Consider the following 18030-nt stretch of genomic DNA (forward strand, 5'->3'; position numbering starts at 1 on the left):
AAAGGTTTTGTCCTTTCTATAGAGTAAAGTAGTGCTCTTTTGGCATCTAAAGTGTGCAGAGCACGTTCTGCCACAGAATCTGGTTGAGGGAAGAACACAGGCAACTCAACAGATTGGTTGATATGAAAGGCAGAAATGACCTTTGGTAGGAATTTAGGGATGGTCCTAAGAACCACTTTGTTTTGGTGTACTTGTAAAAATGTCTCTTCTATGGTTAGTACCTGAAGCTCACATACTCTCCTAATTACTGAGAGCTCCACCAGTGTTGTGAACCATGGTTTCCAGGCCCATGTGGGAGCAACTAGGATTAGTGTCAGGGACGCCTGTCTGAGCTTCCAAACCACTCATGAAATGAGTGGGAGATGGGGAAAAGCATAGGCAAATATCCCTGACCAATTCATCCATAGTGCATTGCCTTTGGACAATGGGTGTGGATGCTTGGATGCAAAGTTTGGGCATTTTACGTTTAGGTTTGCGGCGAACAGATATATGTACGGAAAGCCCCACATTTGGAAGAATAGGAGGAGAACTTGAGGGTGGAGCTCCCATTTGTGAATCTGTTGGCTTTGACGACTGAGCAGATCTGCAATCTGATGGTTTACTCCTGGGGGGTGTTCTGCAAGGAGATACATTTTGTGACGTATGGTTCCTCTCCAGATGGTCTGTGCTAGTTGTGACAGCTGGAGAGAGTGGCCCCCCAGTTTTTGTATGTAGTACATTGCTGTCATGTTGTCTGTGCGGATCACGACAGCTTTGCCTACTAGATGCATTTGAAACGCTTTGAGCGCTAGAAAAATCGCTAGCAGCTCTAGATGATTTATGTGAAGCTGCTTTTGCTACATGCCCCGAATTGTATGCGTCTGGAGATGAGCTACCCAACCAGTGAGCAATGCGTCTGCTGTTAGCACTATCTGTGGAACTGGGTCGATGAAGGGCTGCCCTTTTGAAAGGTTTTTTATTTTCCACCACTGCAGAGAGCGATGTGTGCGGCCGTCCACCAACACTAGATCTAATAAGAGATCCTGAGCCTGGTTTCATTGACGTGCTAAGCACTCCTGAAGGGGACACATGTGGAGTCTTGCGAAAGGGACTATTAGAATGCAATACACCATCATCCCTAGTAACTGCATGAACACTCAAGCTGGTAATGAGTGTTGAGGCTGAAACTGACAGAGTAACGTTTGCATGGTGCAGATTCTGGCCGGATTAGGGTAAGCCAAAGCCTTTTGTGTATCTATTGGGGCTCCCAGATACACCTGTTTGTTGAATGGTTGTAGATGGGATTTGGACAGATGTACTGTGAAACCAAGATTGTGGAGCAACAGCACTGTTTTGTGAGTGTGACGTAGACAGCTCTTTTGCGAGTTGAATTTTATGAGCCAGTCGTCCAAATATGGGAAGATGTGAATGTGTTGTTTTCGTAGATGAGCTGCGACTATTGCCAGGCACTTGGTGAAAACCCTGGGAGCGGTAGTTACTCCAAATGGGAGCACCTTGAACTGATAGTGCTGGCGTGCTTCTACAAACCTGAGGTACTTGCGGTGAGCAGGGTGTATTGGGATATGGAAATAAGCGTCCTTCAAGTCCGGAGTGGACAGAAAATTGCCTTGTTGAAGGAGCGGGAGCACTTGCTGGAGTGTGACCATGTGAAAGTGATCCAACTTAATGTATAGATTCAGTTGTCTGAGGTCTAGTATAGGCCTGAAAGAGCAGTTGTTCTTGGGAATTAGGTAGTACAGGGAGTAAACCCTGCCCCTTGATATTTTAATGGATCAGGTTTTATTGCTCCTTTTTGTAACAGAGAGAGAACTTCTTGCTTTAGAAGGGTAAGATTTTTTTGTGACATTGCGTGTGATCTTGGAAGAATGTTTGGGGGGGTGTCTGTAAGTTCCAGGAAGTAACCACATTGAATAATTTGCAAATCCCATTTGTCTGAGGTGATTGCATTCCAGAGAGGAAGAAATTGTGAGATAAGTCCCCCGACAGGAGTGGAATGATTGGTGGGTAGCGGAAGGAAGTCACTGCTTGTTATTTGTGGGGGAAGTGCGTGTGGAGTTGCCTCTGCCTCTTCCCTTACCATCGTTTCCTCTAAAACTTCCTCTGAAATAGCCTCTTGATGGGGGCGATTGGTTGTTGCCCTTGTAAGAGGAGGAGGGATGTTCTGTAAAAATATTTTTGGAGCCACCCCGTAAAAGGAGCGACGAAAGGAACCCCTATTTGCAGTTAACTGCAAAGCCCCCATGGACTTTGCCACTTCGGTATCTTTTTTTATTTTTTCCAGCGAGGTTTCAACTGCTGCACCAAAGATGTGCTCTTTATCAAATGGCTGGTTGAGAATAGAGGATTGCACCTCAGGTTTGAAACCTGAAATTCTCAACCATGCATGTCTGCGTAGCAGCACGCTGGTGTTTACTGCCCGCGCTGCTGTGTCTGCTGCGTCTAGGGCGCACTTGATGGCGGCATTGGTGATAAGTTTGCCTTCCTGAAAAGATCATTTGCCTTAGATTTATGTTCATCAGGCAGGAATTGCATGATCTAACTCATTAATGAGCCCTCTCATATCTGGATAACAAAGCCTGAGCATTAGCAATGTGCCAGTGATTAGCCACTTGTGAGGCTACCCTTTTGCCAGAGGCATCAATTAACTTAGACTTTTTTTTTTTTTTTTAAAACCTTTATTGACATTTCAACCAATAACAAGTATGGGCCTACAACCCCCCGGGGCCGGCCGCTAAGCAGTCAGAGTAACAGAGATCAAATGTTAACACAGGCAGCACCTCGGGTAGCAGAATCTCCATGCTAATATATTCTCGGCCATTGAGCAGCGCAAGTAGGACACCAGGATAAAAAAGGTTTTCATTTTATAATGGGGAAAGACGGAAGGATCAGGTGCCAAACAATTTCCCAGCAGCGAAAAATGGCAGGCAGAATAATAAACGTAAGCAATAAACAGCAATCTATCGGATCAATGGCGCTGAAACAGGAAGTTCAGGATGTGGAGGAATATCATGACCAGTTGCGCCTGCAGTCCCCTGCCCTAAAACCCAGAAAACACCCCGGAAATTGTGGCACACATGAAAAGGCAGTGATTCACAACAAAGGAGTTGTACCACGCTGATCCCAGAAAAGAAAAACAAAGAAGAATCAGAGAAGAAAAAGGAGGCCATGGAAAAAAAGGGGTTAAAGACTAAAGAATCCCCTCCCCCAACCCCCCACCCTGCACCTCTGCAGATGAGTACGGCCCTCCCCCCCAGCAGTGTGCCTGTCGCCCTGGAACCAGACCCGAAATATAGAAGAAACAGAGAAAAAGGAGTAAGAAAAGAACCCCACCAGACGGGGGGGTAGAGAAAGTATTAATAAACTGGAGGAGGGCCTTCAAAACATGCCCCCGGCCTCTCCCTCCCGCACAGTATGTTTTCCCCAAAGCAAACAGTAAGCAACACAAAATCGACCATGTCAAAGAAAGATGGGGAGCATTATGCACCTATTATACTAACAATTATGCCATGAGAGCACGCAACCCCTGAGCCCACCCGCCTATTAGATGACCACCTCTGAAGGATCAGCCTTATCCTTGGCCACTCTTTGCAAATCTGCCCATTCATACCCCTCGACCCGGCGCCATGTCCAATGTTACAAGGTAAAGGAGCGTCCAAAAACGACCAGGAAGTACCAACACAGTCAGCATTATGGAGGGACGTCTTTCCCAGTGCTGCCCCAGGATCTGCATTGCACACAAGGTCCAGGAAGGCGGAATCAGCCAGAGTAGACAACCGTTGCTTGAATTTTCCCTGGGTCGCCGGAGGCCGCGCACGGGACAAGGCCACCACCCCCCACTCAGGTCCAATACCTCCGGAACAGATCAGACCCACAGCCAGCCGATCACACGGTAGTACACTGTCCGGAGTTTCCAGCTGTTCACTAGTCACAGGGGTGGCCACGACATTGTCCTCCTGAGTGCAGTGTAGGAAGTCCCTGTGTACCTGGGGACAGGCAGGCCGCAACTGTCCCGACGCTGATGCCACACCATCAAGCTTACTCCCCAATACCCAGACGCCATGAACCAAGGTGGAATGAAGGGCACCAAGAGCCTCGAGAAGGTCACAGTACCCCAGCACAGCTCTATGCGATCGCTCCGCCACGCTCCCCAGAGTCGCACACTCCCAATCCTGCTGTGGCCCGGTGGACAGGATGGTAGACTTCATCATGACAAGATGGCCGCCGGGTAGGTCCGACCCGTATTGGGACTGGGACCCAGGGACAAGCGCCGCAAGGTCCATGTCGCTGGAAAACAGGGTTCCGGAGGCAGGCAAAAAATATATCCGTTGTGTGGTCACGGGCAACAGTCGTCCCCACCACGGACCAGCGCCCGCGAAAATCCGGGAGCAGCCTGCAGGAATCAGGGCGAGTTACGGGCAGCGTCCGGGCAGCTCACCGTCGAAGGCAGAGGCAATCACCGGAGAGTCTTGGAATTGCCACCCCGGGCATGCACTCGTTCCGCTACGCTTAGTGGTAGGAACGACCACAGCGAAATGTAGGCCGATATTCGCATCGCTCCGGTAGTCCGACTCCACCCAGTCACCAAAGGCCGCTGTTGTTGAACTGCCACCCGGCCAAGGTGTCCACTCGAGGTCCCGGCTCCAGGGCTGCACAGGCCGCAAATTTCAAATGCACATTTCTCCAGCGGTACCGCCGCCAGAAACTTCGGAGTCACACGATCGGTTGCCGCTCTCCTTCACAAACACGGGCGTATAGCGCAGGCTAAGGATCTCATGCAGGATATCCGTGCGGGATGCGGAGGTTCACGGAGCCGGGAGTCTACGCTGCCGTCCCGGTCGCCATCTTGGCTCCTCACGCCCAATAACTTAGACTCCTTATTAGGAGGAGGTGCCTCACCTATGGTCTGTGAGTTAGCTCTCTTAGGAGCATTGGAAACCACAAGACAGTCTAGGGGCAGCTGACCTTTAATGTAAGCAGGGTCAGTAGGTGCCGGGTTAGATTTCTTCTCAACTCTAGGCGTGATGATTCTTGCCTTTACGGAATCTTTGAAAACCTCATCTGCGTGTTTAAGCATCCCCTCAAGCATTAGCAGTGTATGGGTAGTTTTTTTAGAGGAACTTAGGGTTTCAAACAAGAAGTCCTCCTCTAAAGCCTCCTTATGCAGTTCCACCCCATGATAATGAGTAGCCCTGTTAAGAAGCTCAATATACCCTATATTGTCGTCAGAGGGTGATGGTCTGGACTGATATAAGTCAGGGTTATTGTCCGTGTTTGGGTCATTGTCATAATCCTCCCATGGGTCAACATCCTGTGGCCTATCCTCATACCCATTCCCATCCCCTTGATCCTGTGGGTCAGGTGAAAGCGGTGGTGGTGAATCACTGGGTGTGATGAGTAATTTGAGGATTAGTGGGTGAAAGAGGTGGAATATATGGTGGTGAAGGGTTAGTAACCACATTTTTTCTCTTCAGGGGAATGTGGTACTCTTCCTGTTGGCCCAATTTCCTTTTTTCAGGCAGTTTGACATGGATAGGACGGTGTCTGGATTTATAACCAGTTTCTTCTATTTTGGATCCGAAGGTGGAAGATCAGACCGAGGCTCTTTTGGTGGAGTCTTTTTATCTTTGCTTGCCGCTTTCGGCGTGAAAAGATTTGGCTCCGAACTCTTTGCTACCGAAGCTTTAGTCTTCGATGAATATGGAACGTGGACCATGACATGCTTTGATTTTGGCGCTGAAGATTTAGTTTCGTCGCTGGCATGGGGCCAACTCGAGCACGAGCCGGAAGGCTTCTCCTTATGTTTCGGCGCCGGGCCCAGGGGCGAGGCGCTCGAAACTTTCTTGGTGCCGCACTTGGCCCGCAGGCTTAGGAAGGACCGGAGCCTTTTTGGTCTTGTCTTGTTGGGGCAAGGAGGCTGTACTCATGGTACGCACATCGGAGTCGGCCTCGGACACGGAGATCTGTTCTTCCTTGGCTCCTTGAGCTTGCGTTTCTTCTCGGTCTGAATCGTCGCCGAAGATGTCCAGTACGGAGCCACCTTGGTGTTGCATCTCGTGACGTCGAGTCTGACGATCACGGAGCGCCTTCTTTGATCGAAAAGATCGGCACGCGTCGCAATCTTTCTCCTCGTGTTCCGGGGATAAACAGAGGTTACACACTTCGTGCAGGTCGGTGCGTGGAAATGTGGTGCGATACCCAGGACAGAGCTTGAATGGATCCATTCCATCGACTGCTAGCGAGCCCCGCAGGTAGGTCCAATGGCCCGCCACGAGTTTTTCGATTGAAGATCTTTGAGTCGAAACAATATGCGGAGAATGGGAAATGCGATCGAGAAACAATACCGTCGAGGGTAGTGTATTGTGCGTCGAAGGAAACCTGAGAAACGGTGTCGAACTGGAGCGCAGAAATTCACAGCCAAACCAGATGGCGTAAAAAAACCAATCTAACAATGGAGCCGATGCCCATGCGCACTATCACCGAAAGGAGGAATCACTTACCTCGTGACTAGAAAAGACTTCTTTGAACAAAAAAAAGTGCAAACATCCGGACCCAACACTAGATGGCGGGCTATGCAAAGCATGTGATCTATAGCTCACATGCCTCTAACATGAATAAATCATAGAGCTCTCAAAAACATTCAAAAAGCGTGCTGAGATGATAAGATCAGATAGAAGAAAGTGTTGCTCAAACAAAAGCATTCTTTAAATGCATGTAGCTGTGTTAACGGTATTTACAAGGACTCCTTTCAATGTTTGCCTGCTTTCTTTTGAAGCAGTCTGCTCAAAGAAAAAAATTAATTATTACAAAAAAAGACTTCTGAGAAAGCAAATAAACAACTGTGTGAAAGCACGCTTTAAATGTGTGCAATTGTCGTCAGACAAAGGCAACAAAAAGCTGTGATAAAGCATGGTTTAAATGTGTGCAGTTGTCAGAAAAAGTAAAAAAAATGCTGTAAGAAACCACGCTTTACATGCATGCAGTCATCCAAAAATGCTGTGTGAAAGCATGCTTTAAATATGTTCAGGCAAGGGGAGATAATGAAAGCTAAACAACAAACGCTGTGCAGCAAGCAAATTAAAGAGATTCCCCCCATCAAAGTGACAAGCGGCGGTTGAGAATGAGTACTTGGGCCACGGGAGACTGATAAGAGAAACACACATGCAACAGGAAAAGAATGCTTCCAACCAATAGAAAGGAGGAAAAGTAAATTTATAGGTGTACGGATCAATATGAAGGGAAGTGGGATATAAGCCCTTTTAAGATATATTAAATACAACAGATTTCACAGGCACAGCACAAACGCTGTGCAGGCGAAACCTAAAAATGAACTCAAGGATGTGAGCTACTCCGAAGGTGTCTGCGAGCTACTGATAGCTCTCAATCAAGCAGTTGGAGACACATGATTGAAACAGAGGCTGTGAACAATAACTAAGACTACCATGCTGAATTTAATGTTTTTCCACTCATTTAAGTATTGCGAAATACAACTCCCCATCAGAGTGGTGCATAGTGGGCATGTAAGAGAACTGAGAAGTTATTGTCTGAAATTGGATGGGGCCATCGAGCAAACTGGGCGATTGAATAATGTTGGATGACTTATGCGGAACCTTGTCTGGGTTGGAAGGAATACATCTGCTGTGACTGCTGCTGCTGTTACTGACTTTGTTGGTGGAACGATCATAGAGATTTAACTCATTGCTGCTGGCAGCAGTCTTAGTGGGGATGCTGAGATCTGAAATAAGATCCTTTAACTCACACTGCTTTCAAAGTGTGTTTTGAATTTCATGTGGACTATCTGCTTTTCTGTATGCTGTCCGAAAAATGAAAGAAAGGTTGCAAATATTTCTTTAAGCATCTGGATTGAGTGATGACAAGAGCAACATGGATGACCTCCATAAGGTAATGCCACGATAGTAGCTTGACACTGGCAAATTGGCTGAATCAACCAATGTGCTTATAACCTGATTTGATATAAGGCCTTCTGCACCCCTCACTTTCTTTCTGTAGCTCCCATGCGAAGTTCTGTAATATCTACCTATGTACCTGGTCATACCAAAGAGTACTGTAGCACTAGCAGCAGTACTGAACATCTTTTTCCCCACATGTATTGCAGGGGAAAGATGTTTCCAAAGCAGAGGCAATACATTTCTTGACGGCTGTGACTATTTCAGAGTCAGGTTTTGGGTCGATTTGAAGGATGGCGGGGTCTTATTCTGGATGCCTGTATTTCTTCACAAGAGTAGGAGCTCTGGTTGTACCAGGTGATAGATTTTCCTATTATAGTTCTAACCGACCAGGAACTAGAGGCAATAAGGTTTTGGGTGGAGATCAAGGCTGCATGGTCTTCATAATAACTGAAACAGATGCAAGATGTGCTTCAAGCGGAATACTGAGCTTCACCACGCCCTCTTTCCACAACATAGAGGGAGGAGGTGATGTCTTCCACAGGGAAAAGTTTAGCTGGAGACCCAGCAAAAGACGTAGGCATCTGGGGGTCCAAGTCATGTGTCCAAAATGCACGAAAATGATCTCGAAGGCAAATGTGATAATGACCTCTCACCTCTTTGCTTCCACTGTGGTGGTTACATCTGCATATGTCTATCTTGTAGGACTGGAAGTGATTATGGTGTCTCCACTGGGAAATATCCTTTGGGCAACTTGTTAAGAGGAGTTGGCCTCTTCCTGAGTGCTGATATCAAAGATGGCATACAAATCACCAGTTTTGGTGTTGCTGTTATTGGAAATTGCAAAGGCCTTAATGGTGTTTGCACTGGATCCACTGTTGGCATCCTAAAGAATGAAAGACCAAGAGGAGCTGGTGCAGAATCTGGAGTAGGAGTCAATCTAAAGTGTTTTCTTGGCAGAGGACATCTCCCACTGATGAGGCACATGACGCTGGAAACTTAGACCTGCATGAAGAAGGATGGTGTTCAGACTTGGAATGCCTCAACATCGAACACATTGGTAATGTAGAAAATTGAGAGTGCTTTGACATTGAAGATCTTCCCATTGCTGAAAGGTGGTGCTAAGTCAACATTGAAAGAGATCCACTTTCAAATGGTGAATGTGTAGATGCTGTACCTTTAGCCAACATCAATTTTGTTGTTGGTAGTGATGGAAATGTAAAGGTTTCACTCTTCTTGATTTTCTATCTTCAGGAGTCTTTTCAATATTGCAGAAGAGGATCTGGGGGCCTTTTTGATGTATTTTTGTCCTTGGTATTCAGGTCCTCTAGCTTGTCCCGCACTCTGATATCTTCCCACCCTCTGGCTATTTTAACATAAATTAACATTCAGTAGTAGAATGTGAGAATGCTAGAAACCACAGAGCCTTGATGGATTCCCAAGTATACTTTTCCCCAAACAAGTAGGGCATTTCACAAACACTGAAATTAAAAAAACACACATATATGTATATAATTTATTTATTTTAAAGGGATGATATAGTTAGATGAAAATCTTAGTTAAAACTTAACATTTTAAACTCTGAAAACCATGAAATTCACTAGTTATAGTTAATTGATGAAGATGATGTCTATTTAGGAATCTCAGTTTACACAATTTATAAGGAAAATGCTACTTACCAGTATGCATCTGTTTTTGGCATGTAGAGCTATAGATTCGTATACTTGTGCATAGATCGTCATCTGGCGTTGGGCTCGGATGTTCGCACTTTGTTTTTGTCTTGGAAGAAGTCTTTTGTAGTCACGAGGTAGGTGACCCCTCCTTAGGACGATAGTGCGCATGGGCATCGACTCCATCTCCAGATTGTTTTGCCTTGGAGGGTTATGATGGAGTTAGTAAGAAATAGAAAAGGATGTCCATGTGTAATGTATCCAAGTAAGATAGTACTGGAACAGATAGAGGGAGGCGGGTGGGCGTATACGAATCTACAGCTCTACATGCCAAGAATAGATGCATACTGGTAAGTAGCATTTTCCTTTCGAGGCATATGAGATGTAGATCGTATACTTGTGCATAGACTATACAGCAGTTACCCCATTAGCGGTGGCTACCTGTATCTGTTGCAGTGGTTTGAAAAAGTGTTCTTAATACAGCCTGGCCCACGCTAGCTTGTTGTTTTGCTTGCACGTCTACACAATAGTTTTTTGTGAACGTGTCAGGTGTAGACCAAGTTGCTGCTTTACAAATGTCATCTAGGGGAATGTTCCCTAAGAATGCCATAGATGCCCCTAGTTTACGTGTGGAGTGAGCCCTAGGGGGAATGGTTAAGGTGCGTTTGTCTTTCCCATAGCATTTTTGGATGCATTTAACAATCCACCTTGCAATCCCTGTTTTTAAGATAGGATTGCCTAATGAGGTGGGGAGAAAGCCACAATAAGTTGTTTAGTCTTTCGAAAGGATTTTGTTCTTTCAATGTAGTAAAGTATAGCACTTTTTACGTCTAGAGTGTGAAGAGCCCATTCTGCTACTGAGTCTGGTAGATGGAAAAACACTGGGAGTTCTACAGACTGGTTATGGTGGAAAGCAGAGACGACTTTAGGTAGAAATTTCTGATGGATTTGTAAAAATGTTTCTTGTATGGTTAATGCCTGGAGTTCACAGACTCTTCTGAGAGGTGATCGCAACCAGGAAAGCTACTTTCCTTGTAAGAAATTGTAATTTGCATTTATGCATAGGTTCAAATGGGTGACCCATGAGTCTGCTAAGTACCACATTTAGATTCCATGCTGGAGAGTGTGGAACTCTAGGTGGAATTATTATTTTAAATCCTTCCATAAATGCCTTGATAGCTGGTACCCTAAACAAAGACAAGTGTTGTCTGTTTTGCGGATAGGCTGCTATTGCCGCAAGATGTAGTCTAATGGATGTATACGCTAGGTTACATTGTTGTAGATCCAAAAGGTAACAGATGATGTCTTGAATGGAAGCATCTAATGGGTTGATTTCGTTATTCGTACAGTATATTACAAATCTTTTCCACTTTGCGGCATAGCAAGCTCTAGTGGTAGGAAGTCTTTAATGATGTTCATGCAGTCAGGCTGGAGATTAAAGTAGCCAAACTCTAAGACTTCAGGTACCAGATAGCAAGGTTGAGTTGACTGGGATCTAAAGTGGTTGGCTCTGAGTGAGAAGCTAGTGTGAGAGGTGTAACTTTTGATGAGGAACTACTGATAGTTCCAAGAGGGTTGTGAACCATGGCTGTCGGGCCCATGTTGGAGCAACCAGGATCATTGTGAGGGAATACTGTTTGAGTTTCCGAACCACTAAAGGAATGAGTGGGAGAGGCGGAAAAGCGTAAGCAAATTTGCCTGACCAGTTCATCCATAGCGCATTGCCTTTGGACAATGGGTTTGGATACCTGGATGCGAAGCTTGAGCATTTTGTGTTTTGATGTGTGGTGAACAGGTCTATTTCTGGGTGGCCCCCCATTTGAAAGATGGAAGAAGAACTTGAGGATGAAGTTCCCATTCGTGGATCTGCTGTGTTTGGCGACTGAGTAGATCCGAAATTTGATTGTGTACTCCTGGGAGGTGTTGTGCAAGGAGATATATATTTTGAGGAATGGCCCATCTCCATATGCTAGGTGTGAAAGCTGCAGAGAGTGTCTCCCCCCCCTGTTTTTGTATGTAATACAGTGCTGTCATGTTGTCTGTACGGACCAGGACAGCTTTGTTTACGAGGTGGAGTTGAAGAGATTTAAACGCTAGGAAGATCGACAACAATTCCAGGTAATTTTTGTGGAATTGTTTATGTTGAGGGGTCCATATGCCCTGAATGGTATGAGTTTGAAGATGAGCTCCCCAGCCGGTGAGCGATGCGTCTGCTGTTAGCACTATCTGTGGAACCGGGTCGATGAACGGCTGCCCTTTGGTAAGGTTTTGTGTGTTCCACCACTGCAGAGAGCGATGGGTGCGGTCGTCTACCAACACCAGATCTGTTAGCTGACCATGAGCCTGGTTCCACTGACGTGCCAAACATTCCTGTAAGAGACGCATTTGGAGTCTTGCATAAGGGACGATGAGAATGCAAGAGGCCATCATCCGGATTATTTGCATGAACACTCGTGCTGGTAGTGAGTTTTGAGGCTGAAATTTTAGTATTAGAGCTTGTATGGCACTTATCCTGACTGGGTTGGGGTATGCTAGAGCTCTTAAAGTGTCTATTGTAGCCCCTAGATATTGCTGTATGTTGGACGGTTGGAGGTGAGATTTAGTGAGGTTTACCGTGTATCCCAAGTGGTGAAGCAGTTGGATTGTTTTGTGTGTGTGTTGCACAGCTGCTGTGTGGCTTGGCTTTTATGAGCCAGTCGTCTAGATAAAGGAAAACATGAATATGCTGTTTTCTTAGGTGGGCTGCAACTACTGCGAGAAACTTGGTAAAGACTCTGGGTGCTGTAGTCACCCCGAATGGGAGGACCTTGAACTGGTAGTGTTGACCATCTACCATGAACATGAGATATTTCCTGTGAGCGGGGTGAATGGGAATATGAAAGTAGGCGTCCTTTAAATCCAGAGTGGAGAGAAAGTCGCCCTGTTGAAGTAGTGGGAGCACCTGTTGAAGAGTGACCATGTGGAAGTGGTCGGACTGAATGTAGAGGTTTAGCGGTCTGAGGACCAATATGGGCCTAAGAGAGCCATCCTTTTTTAAGATTAGAAAATAGAGGCAGAAAACCCCTGTGCCTTGGTGAGGCAAGTGGACTGGTTCTATTGCATGTTTTTGTAATAGAGAGAACCTCTCGTTTGAGAAGTGTTAGATGTTCCGTGGACATTGGACGTTGTCTAGGAGGAAAGTTTGGGGGGGGGGGGGGTAGAGGTGAGTTCTAGGCAGTAACCATACTGGATAATTTGTCTTACCCACTTGTCTGTTGTGATTAAATTCCAGACAGGTAGGAACTGTGATAGACGTCCCCCGACAGGAGTGGAATGATCGGGGGTAGTGGTGGGATGTGCGGGTGGAGTTTCCCCTGCCTCTTCCTCTACTGTTATTTTCTCTGTATCCTCCCCGAAAATATCCTTTGGATGAGGAGGATTGATTGGGGTTTTTATAAGAGGAGGAGTTGTTTTCTGATGCAGCCGTCTTTGAGCCACCCCAATAACAGGAGGGATGAAAAGAACCTCTATTAGAGGGTAGTTGTAATGCCCCCATGGCTTTAGCAGTTTTGGTATCTTTCTTCATTTTTTCCAATGAAGAATCGACTGTGGGGTCAAAAAGGTGTTCTTGATCAAATGACTGATTAAGAAGTGCTGACTGTACCTCTTGTTTGAATCCTGAGATTCGAAGCCAAGCGTGTCGGCGTAGCAAAACGCTGGTGTTCATGGCACGCGAGGCTGTATCAGCTGCATCAAGGGCACATTTGATGGAAGTGTTTGTGATAAGTTTACCCTAATGAATGAGGTTGTGAGCTTTATCCTTGTATTGGTCTGTTAAGTGTTGCATCAGTTTTTCTAGCTTGTCATAGTGAGCTCTATCATACCGTGCCAGGAGATCTTGTGCATTGGCAATGCGCCAATGATTGGAAGCTTGAGATGTGATTCTCTTGCCTGATGCATCTATAAGTTTCATTCTTTGTCAGGTGGAGGGGCATCACCTGTTGTATGAGAAATTGAACTTTTCCGTGCATTTGAAACAACAAGCGAATCTAAAGGTACCTGACCCCTGATCTAAATTGGGTCTGTAGGAGCGGCTTTATATTTTTTGTCTACCCTTGGCGTAAGTCTTCTAGCTCTAACAGGGTCTTTGAATACCTCATTGGCGTGATTTATCATACCCTTGAGCATGGGCGTTTGTGGTTCTTTGTGAGGGAGCGGAAGTTTCCGCTAAGAAATCCACTTCCAAGGGATCAGTATGTAATTCCACCCCATGGTATTGAGCAGCTCTATTAATGAGCTGTGCAAAACTAATATTGCTATCGGGTAGTGATGTTCTGGAGGGATTTAGATCGGGGTCATTAGTATGATCTGGGTCTTTATCATAATCATCCAAGGGGTCTGGGTCCTGTGGAATGTTGTCCTGATTATCAACCCCTTCCCCATCCCAGTCTCCATCTTAATCTCCATCCCCATCATCATCATCATCATCATCATCATCATCATCCCGTGGCCTAAGTGAAAAAAGTTTTGGTGGTGAATTTGCTGGTGAAATTAGCAGATGTGAGTTAAAAAGTGGAGGAGAGAGAGGTATATAAGGAGGAGAGGGGTTAGTACCCATGTCTTTTTTCTTAAGAGGTATGTGGTAGTCTTCAGGGAGGTCCATGTTCCGTTTTTTGGGAAGTGTTGCTCGAAGTTTCCCAGTGTCTGGGTCAATATGCAACTGTTTTGGCTTCGGATCCAAAGACTCTTGTGGAGGGTTTTCTTTGGATGGAGTCTGTTTAGGAGCGCTTCTGTGTTTTTTAGGGTCGGTGCCCTTCGGTGCGGGCTGTTTCGGCTCTGAAGGCTTGGTTTTTCCCTGTTTCGGATCCAAAGGCTTTTCTTTTGGTTTCGGTTCTGAAATGTTTTCTTTGACTGGTTTCGGCTCTGATGTTTCGTTCTCTGTGGTATCGGCTCTGAAGACTTTGGTTTATGTGAATCTTTCGGTGCCGAAGATGTCTTTGGTTGCCGACAGCGGAGCGTCAGACTTAGCCTTGTGTTTCGGTGCCTAAGATGTGAGTTCGACACCTGGACAGGGTTGGCTCAATTCAGAGCCGGAAGGCTTGTCTTTATGCTTCATAGCCGGGCTCTAAGGCGGGGTGTCTGAAATAGTATCACAGTGTCGACCTGAGCCCGAAGACAAAGGTGTAACTGGAGTCTTTGGTGTTTTTGTGGGCAGTTGGGGCTCGTTCCTCATGGTTTGTTGAGCCGGAGTGATGTAGGAGTCCGTTTCCATGTCGGAGTCGTCTGCTTCAGACACGGAAATGTGTCCTTCTTCTGCGCCGCGTTGGAATTCCGATTCTTCTCCGAAGATATCTGGCACTGGACTAGTGCCGCGTCTCATTTCGTGACGTGGAGCCCGACAGTCATGAATCGTTTTCTTCAATCAGAATGATCGACAGGCCTCCCAGCTGGTTTCTTCGTGCTACGGGGAGAGGCAGAGGTTACAGTCCTTGTGCAAGTCTATGTGTGGGAACTTAGCACCACATCCGGGGCATTTCTTAAATGGAGTCCGTTCCACAGACAACTGGCGTGGTCGGCGCAGGTAGGCCTCACGGCCAGCGTCGATCGAAGTATTTGGATATTTACGATGTGCGTTGAAAGAGAAACCGCGATCGAAAACAATACCGTCGAGAGGTAGGGATTGCACGTCAAAAATGTTCGCAGACAATTCCGGAGCGTCACAATACACATCCGAACCCGATGGCGGAAAAAAACTATCTGGAGATGTCGTCCCAAGGAGGAGTCACCTACCTTGTGACTACAAAAGACTTCTTCCAAGACAAAAACAAGCATTGGCATAGCCAATAGGTCTCGCCTTTGGGACCTTATAAGTGTTTAGCCATGCAATAGTTGCATAACTAAATACTTATAAGGTCCCAAAAGCGAGACCTATTGGCAATGCCAAGCGGCCGTGAAAGTGATCGCGATCAAACATCAAAGCGGCCGTGAAAGTGAAGGTAATCGCGGTAAAGCGCGGCACGCGTGCCCGCGCACACGTACTGTAGCTCTAGGCTGGCCTGGTAGCACTTTTTGGAGCCCTCTCAATAAGTCTTGCCAGACCAGCGCATGCGCTGGGTCAGGCGAGACCTAACAAAGTGCAAACATCCAAGCCCAACACCAGATGGCGATCTATGCACAAGTATACGATCTACAGCTCATATGCCTCGAACATATACCTACTGCTATTATTGAAATATATCTGGTCGGTCCAATACTTGCATGAATATATACAGTGGAAGCACCCCTATCAATGAAGATCCCACAATGCAGAATGCACTATACAACATAAGCACTTCAATAATTAATTCCCGGAATCTCAAATGTGTTCAGGGGCAGTCTACCTGACTGGCTAGGTCTTCTTAAAGTCAGGGCTTCAAATAGTGAAGGTTTGGGACAAACGCTGCTGAACAATAACTGTACAAGAAATGCTTACCAATTTCTGTGGTACTGATGCATAGTTAGGGAAGCCAAGCACATCTTTTATAAAATTATCATCGCATCTTTTTCCAACCCAAAGGTAAAGAATCTGAAAAAATGAATAAGAAAATTGTCAGAATACGTAGATTTCCTGTCACACAGAAACATTATACTTCTAGTAATGGAAAGCAACATGGAATTTAATTTATGGCATTCGTGAGTTAGTTTGCTATTAACGAACAAGTTACTTACCTTCGGTAACAATATATCTATAAGAAACATTAGTTAGTTATGGATTCCTTACCTTAGAATAACCCCCAGGCATCAGATTGGATCCGGAAAGTTTTTTTCATCAGCAGTACCTCTGCGAGTCAGAAGGTGGCGTCGGTCGACTCCGTGTCCGTTGTTGGCGTCGTGGTCACCGGGATGACGTTGCGGTAGTTACTTAGACGCTGCCCTCTCACGCTGACGTCAGTTCTGTACACGACTTTGCGTGCCAGAAAAGCAGAGCCATGCAAGACATTGACCACCGGTGTACAACACTAGGGCCCTGAAAGGATGTCCTTAACCCTAGAAATCAGTTCGCAGAACGGGGAGGATCGGTCGGGCGGTAAGGAATCTATAACTAACTAATGTTTCTTACAGATATATCATTACTGAAGGTAAGTAACTTGTTAATTTGAAAGAAACACGTTAGTTATAGATTCCTTACCTCACAATAGATACCCCAGCAATACCAACCCCGGTGGTGGGTCTGCGAACCAAGATCGCACCAGAAAGTCCTGGAGAACAGAATGACCAAAGAAGCTGTCTCTCAGGACTGGACTGTCCAGGCAGTAGTGTTTGATAAACATGTGCAGCGATGCCCACATAGCTGCCTGACAGATGTCATTCAGATGAACTCCTCTTTCCAAGGCAGTAGTGGCTGCCATCGCCCTGGTGGAATGGGCGCGTAGCCCCACTGGAGGCTCCTTTTTAGCCAGAGAATAGCATGCTTTTATATACAAAACGCCCCATCGAGAAATGGTTTGCTTGTGTACGGTCCGACCTTTCTTGGCACCCATGTAGCCAACAAAGAGTTGGTCATCCACCCGGAACTGTTTTGTGCGATCTAGATAGAAAGAAAGCGCATGTTTTGGGTCCAGACGGTGGAGCCGCTCTTCCTCTTTTGAAGGATGCGGAGGCGGAAAGAAGGTGGGGAAAGTGATTGTCTGCCCGATGTGGAAGGCAGTGACAACCTTGGGCAGGAAGGATGGATGAGTCCCAAGGACAACTTTGTCCGGATGTAAAGAGAGAAAAGGAGGCTTAGAGAAAGTGCCTGGAGCTCGTTCACTCACTCGTCTGGCAGATGTGATGGCCACCAGGAAAGCAGTTTTGAGAGTCAAGAGCCCTAAAGGGCAGTAGTGAAGCGGCTCAAAGGGAGCACACATTAAGGTAAAACCAGGTTCAAGTCCCACTGAGGCATAACGAAGGGAATAGGAGGAAAGAGATGAGTTATGCCTTTCAAGAAGTGACTTACAACCGGGGATTTAAAAAGGGAGGGCTGATTTGGAAGCCGAAGGCAGAGATGGCCAAAAGATAGCCCCTGATAGTGCCCAGAGCAGAGCCCTGCTGGGCGAGAGAAAGAAGAAACAAGAGAACCTCAGAAAGAGGGGCAGAAAGGGGATTCGCATCCTTTGCTGTGCACCATGCCACAAATTTGTTCCACCGGCATGCGTATACCGTCGTAGTGGAAGGATGCCTGGCTGCCAAGATTACATCACAGACTTCAGGAGGCAGGTCGAAAGACATCAACTGCCGCCGCTCAATATCCACGCAAGAAGGTGGAGACTGGACAGGTTCGGGTGGAGGACCCTCCCCAGCTGCTGCGACAGAAGATGCTCCCGAAGAGGCAGTCTGATCAAGGGATCGATGGCCATGTTCAGCAGCTCGGGATACCAGACTCTTCGTGCCCAATCCGGAGCCACAAGAATGACTTGGGTCCGGTCGCGCCTTATATTCTTCAGCACTCTGGGCAGAAG

At 46.4% G+C, this 18030-nt stretch overlaps 1 protein-coding gene across 5 annotated transcripts in view; it reads right to left on the reverse strand.

The window, feature by feature from the left end:
* Positions 1-18030, reverse strand: part of SEC24B (SEC24 homolog B, COPII component) — a 678312-nt gene that overhangs the window by 114836 nt on the left and 545446 nt on the right. For all 5 annotated transcript variants that reach the window (XM_085641377.1, XM_085641376.1, XM_085641375.1 and 2 more), the window contains one exon: positions 16026-16118. In XM_085641377.1, coding sequence (XP_085497503.1) covers positions 16026-16118 — 93 coding nt within the window. The remainder of the gene's footprint in view (positions 1-16025; positions 16119-18030) is intronic.

This window comes from Triturus cristatus, chromosome 2_2, assembly GCF_964204655.1.
Source record: "Triturus cristatus chromosome 2_2, aTriCri1.1, whole genome shotgun sequence".
Classification (NCBI taxonomy): domain Eukaryota; kingdom Metazoa; phylum Chordata; class Amphibia; order Caudata; family Salamandridae; genus Triturus; species Triturus cristatus.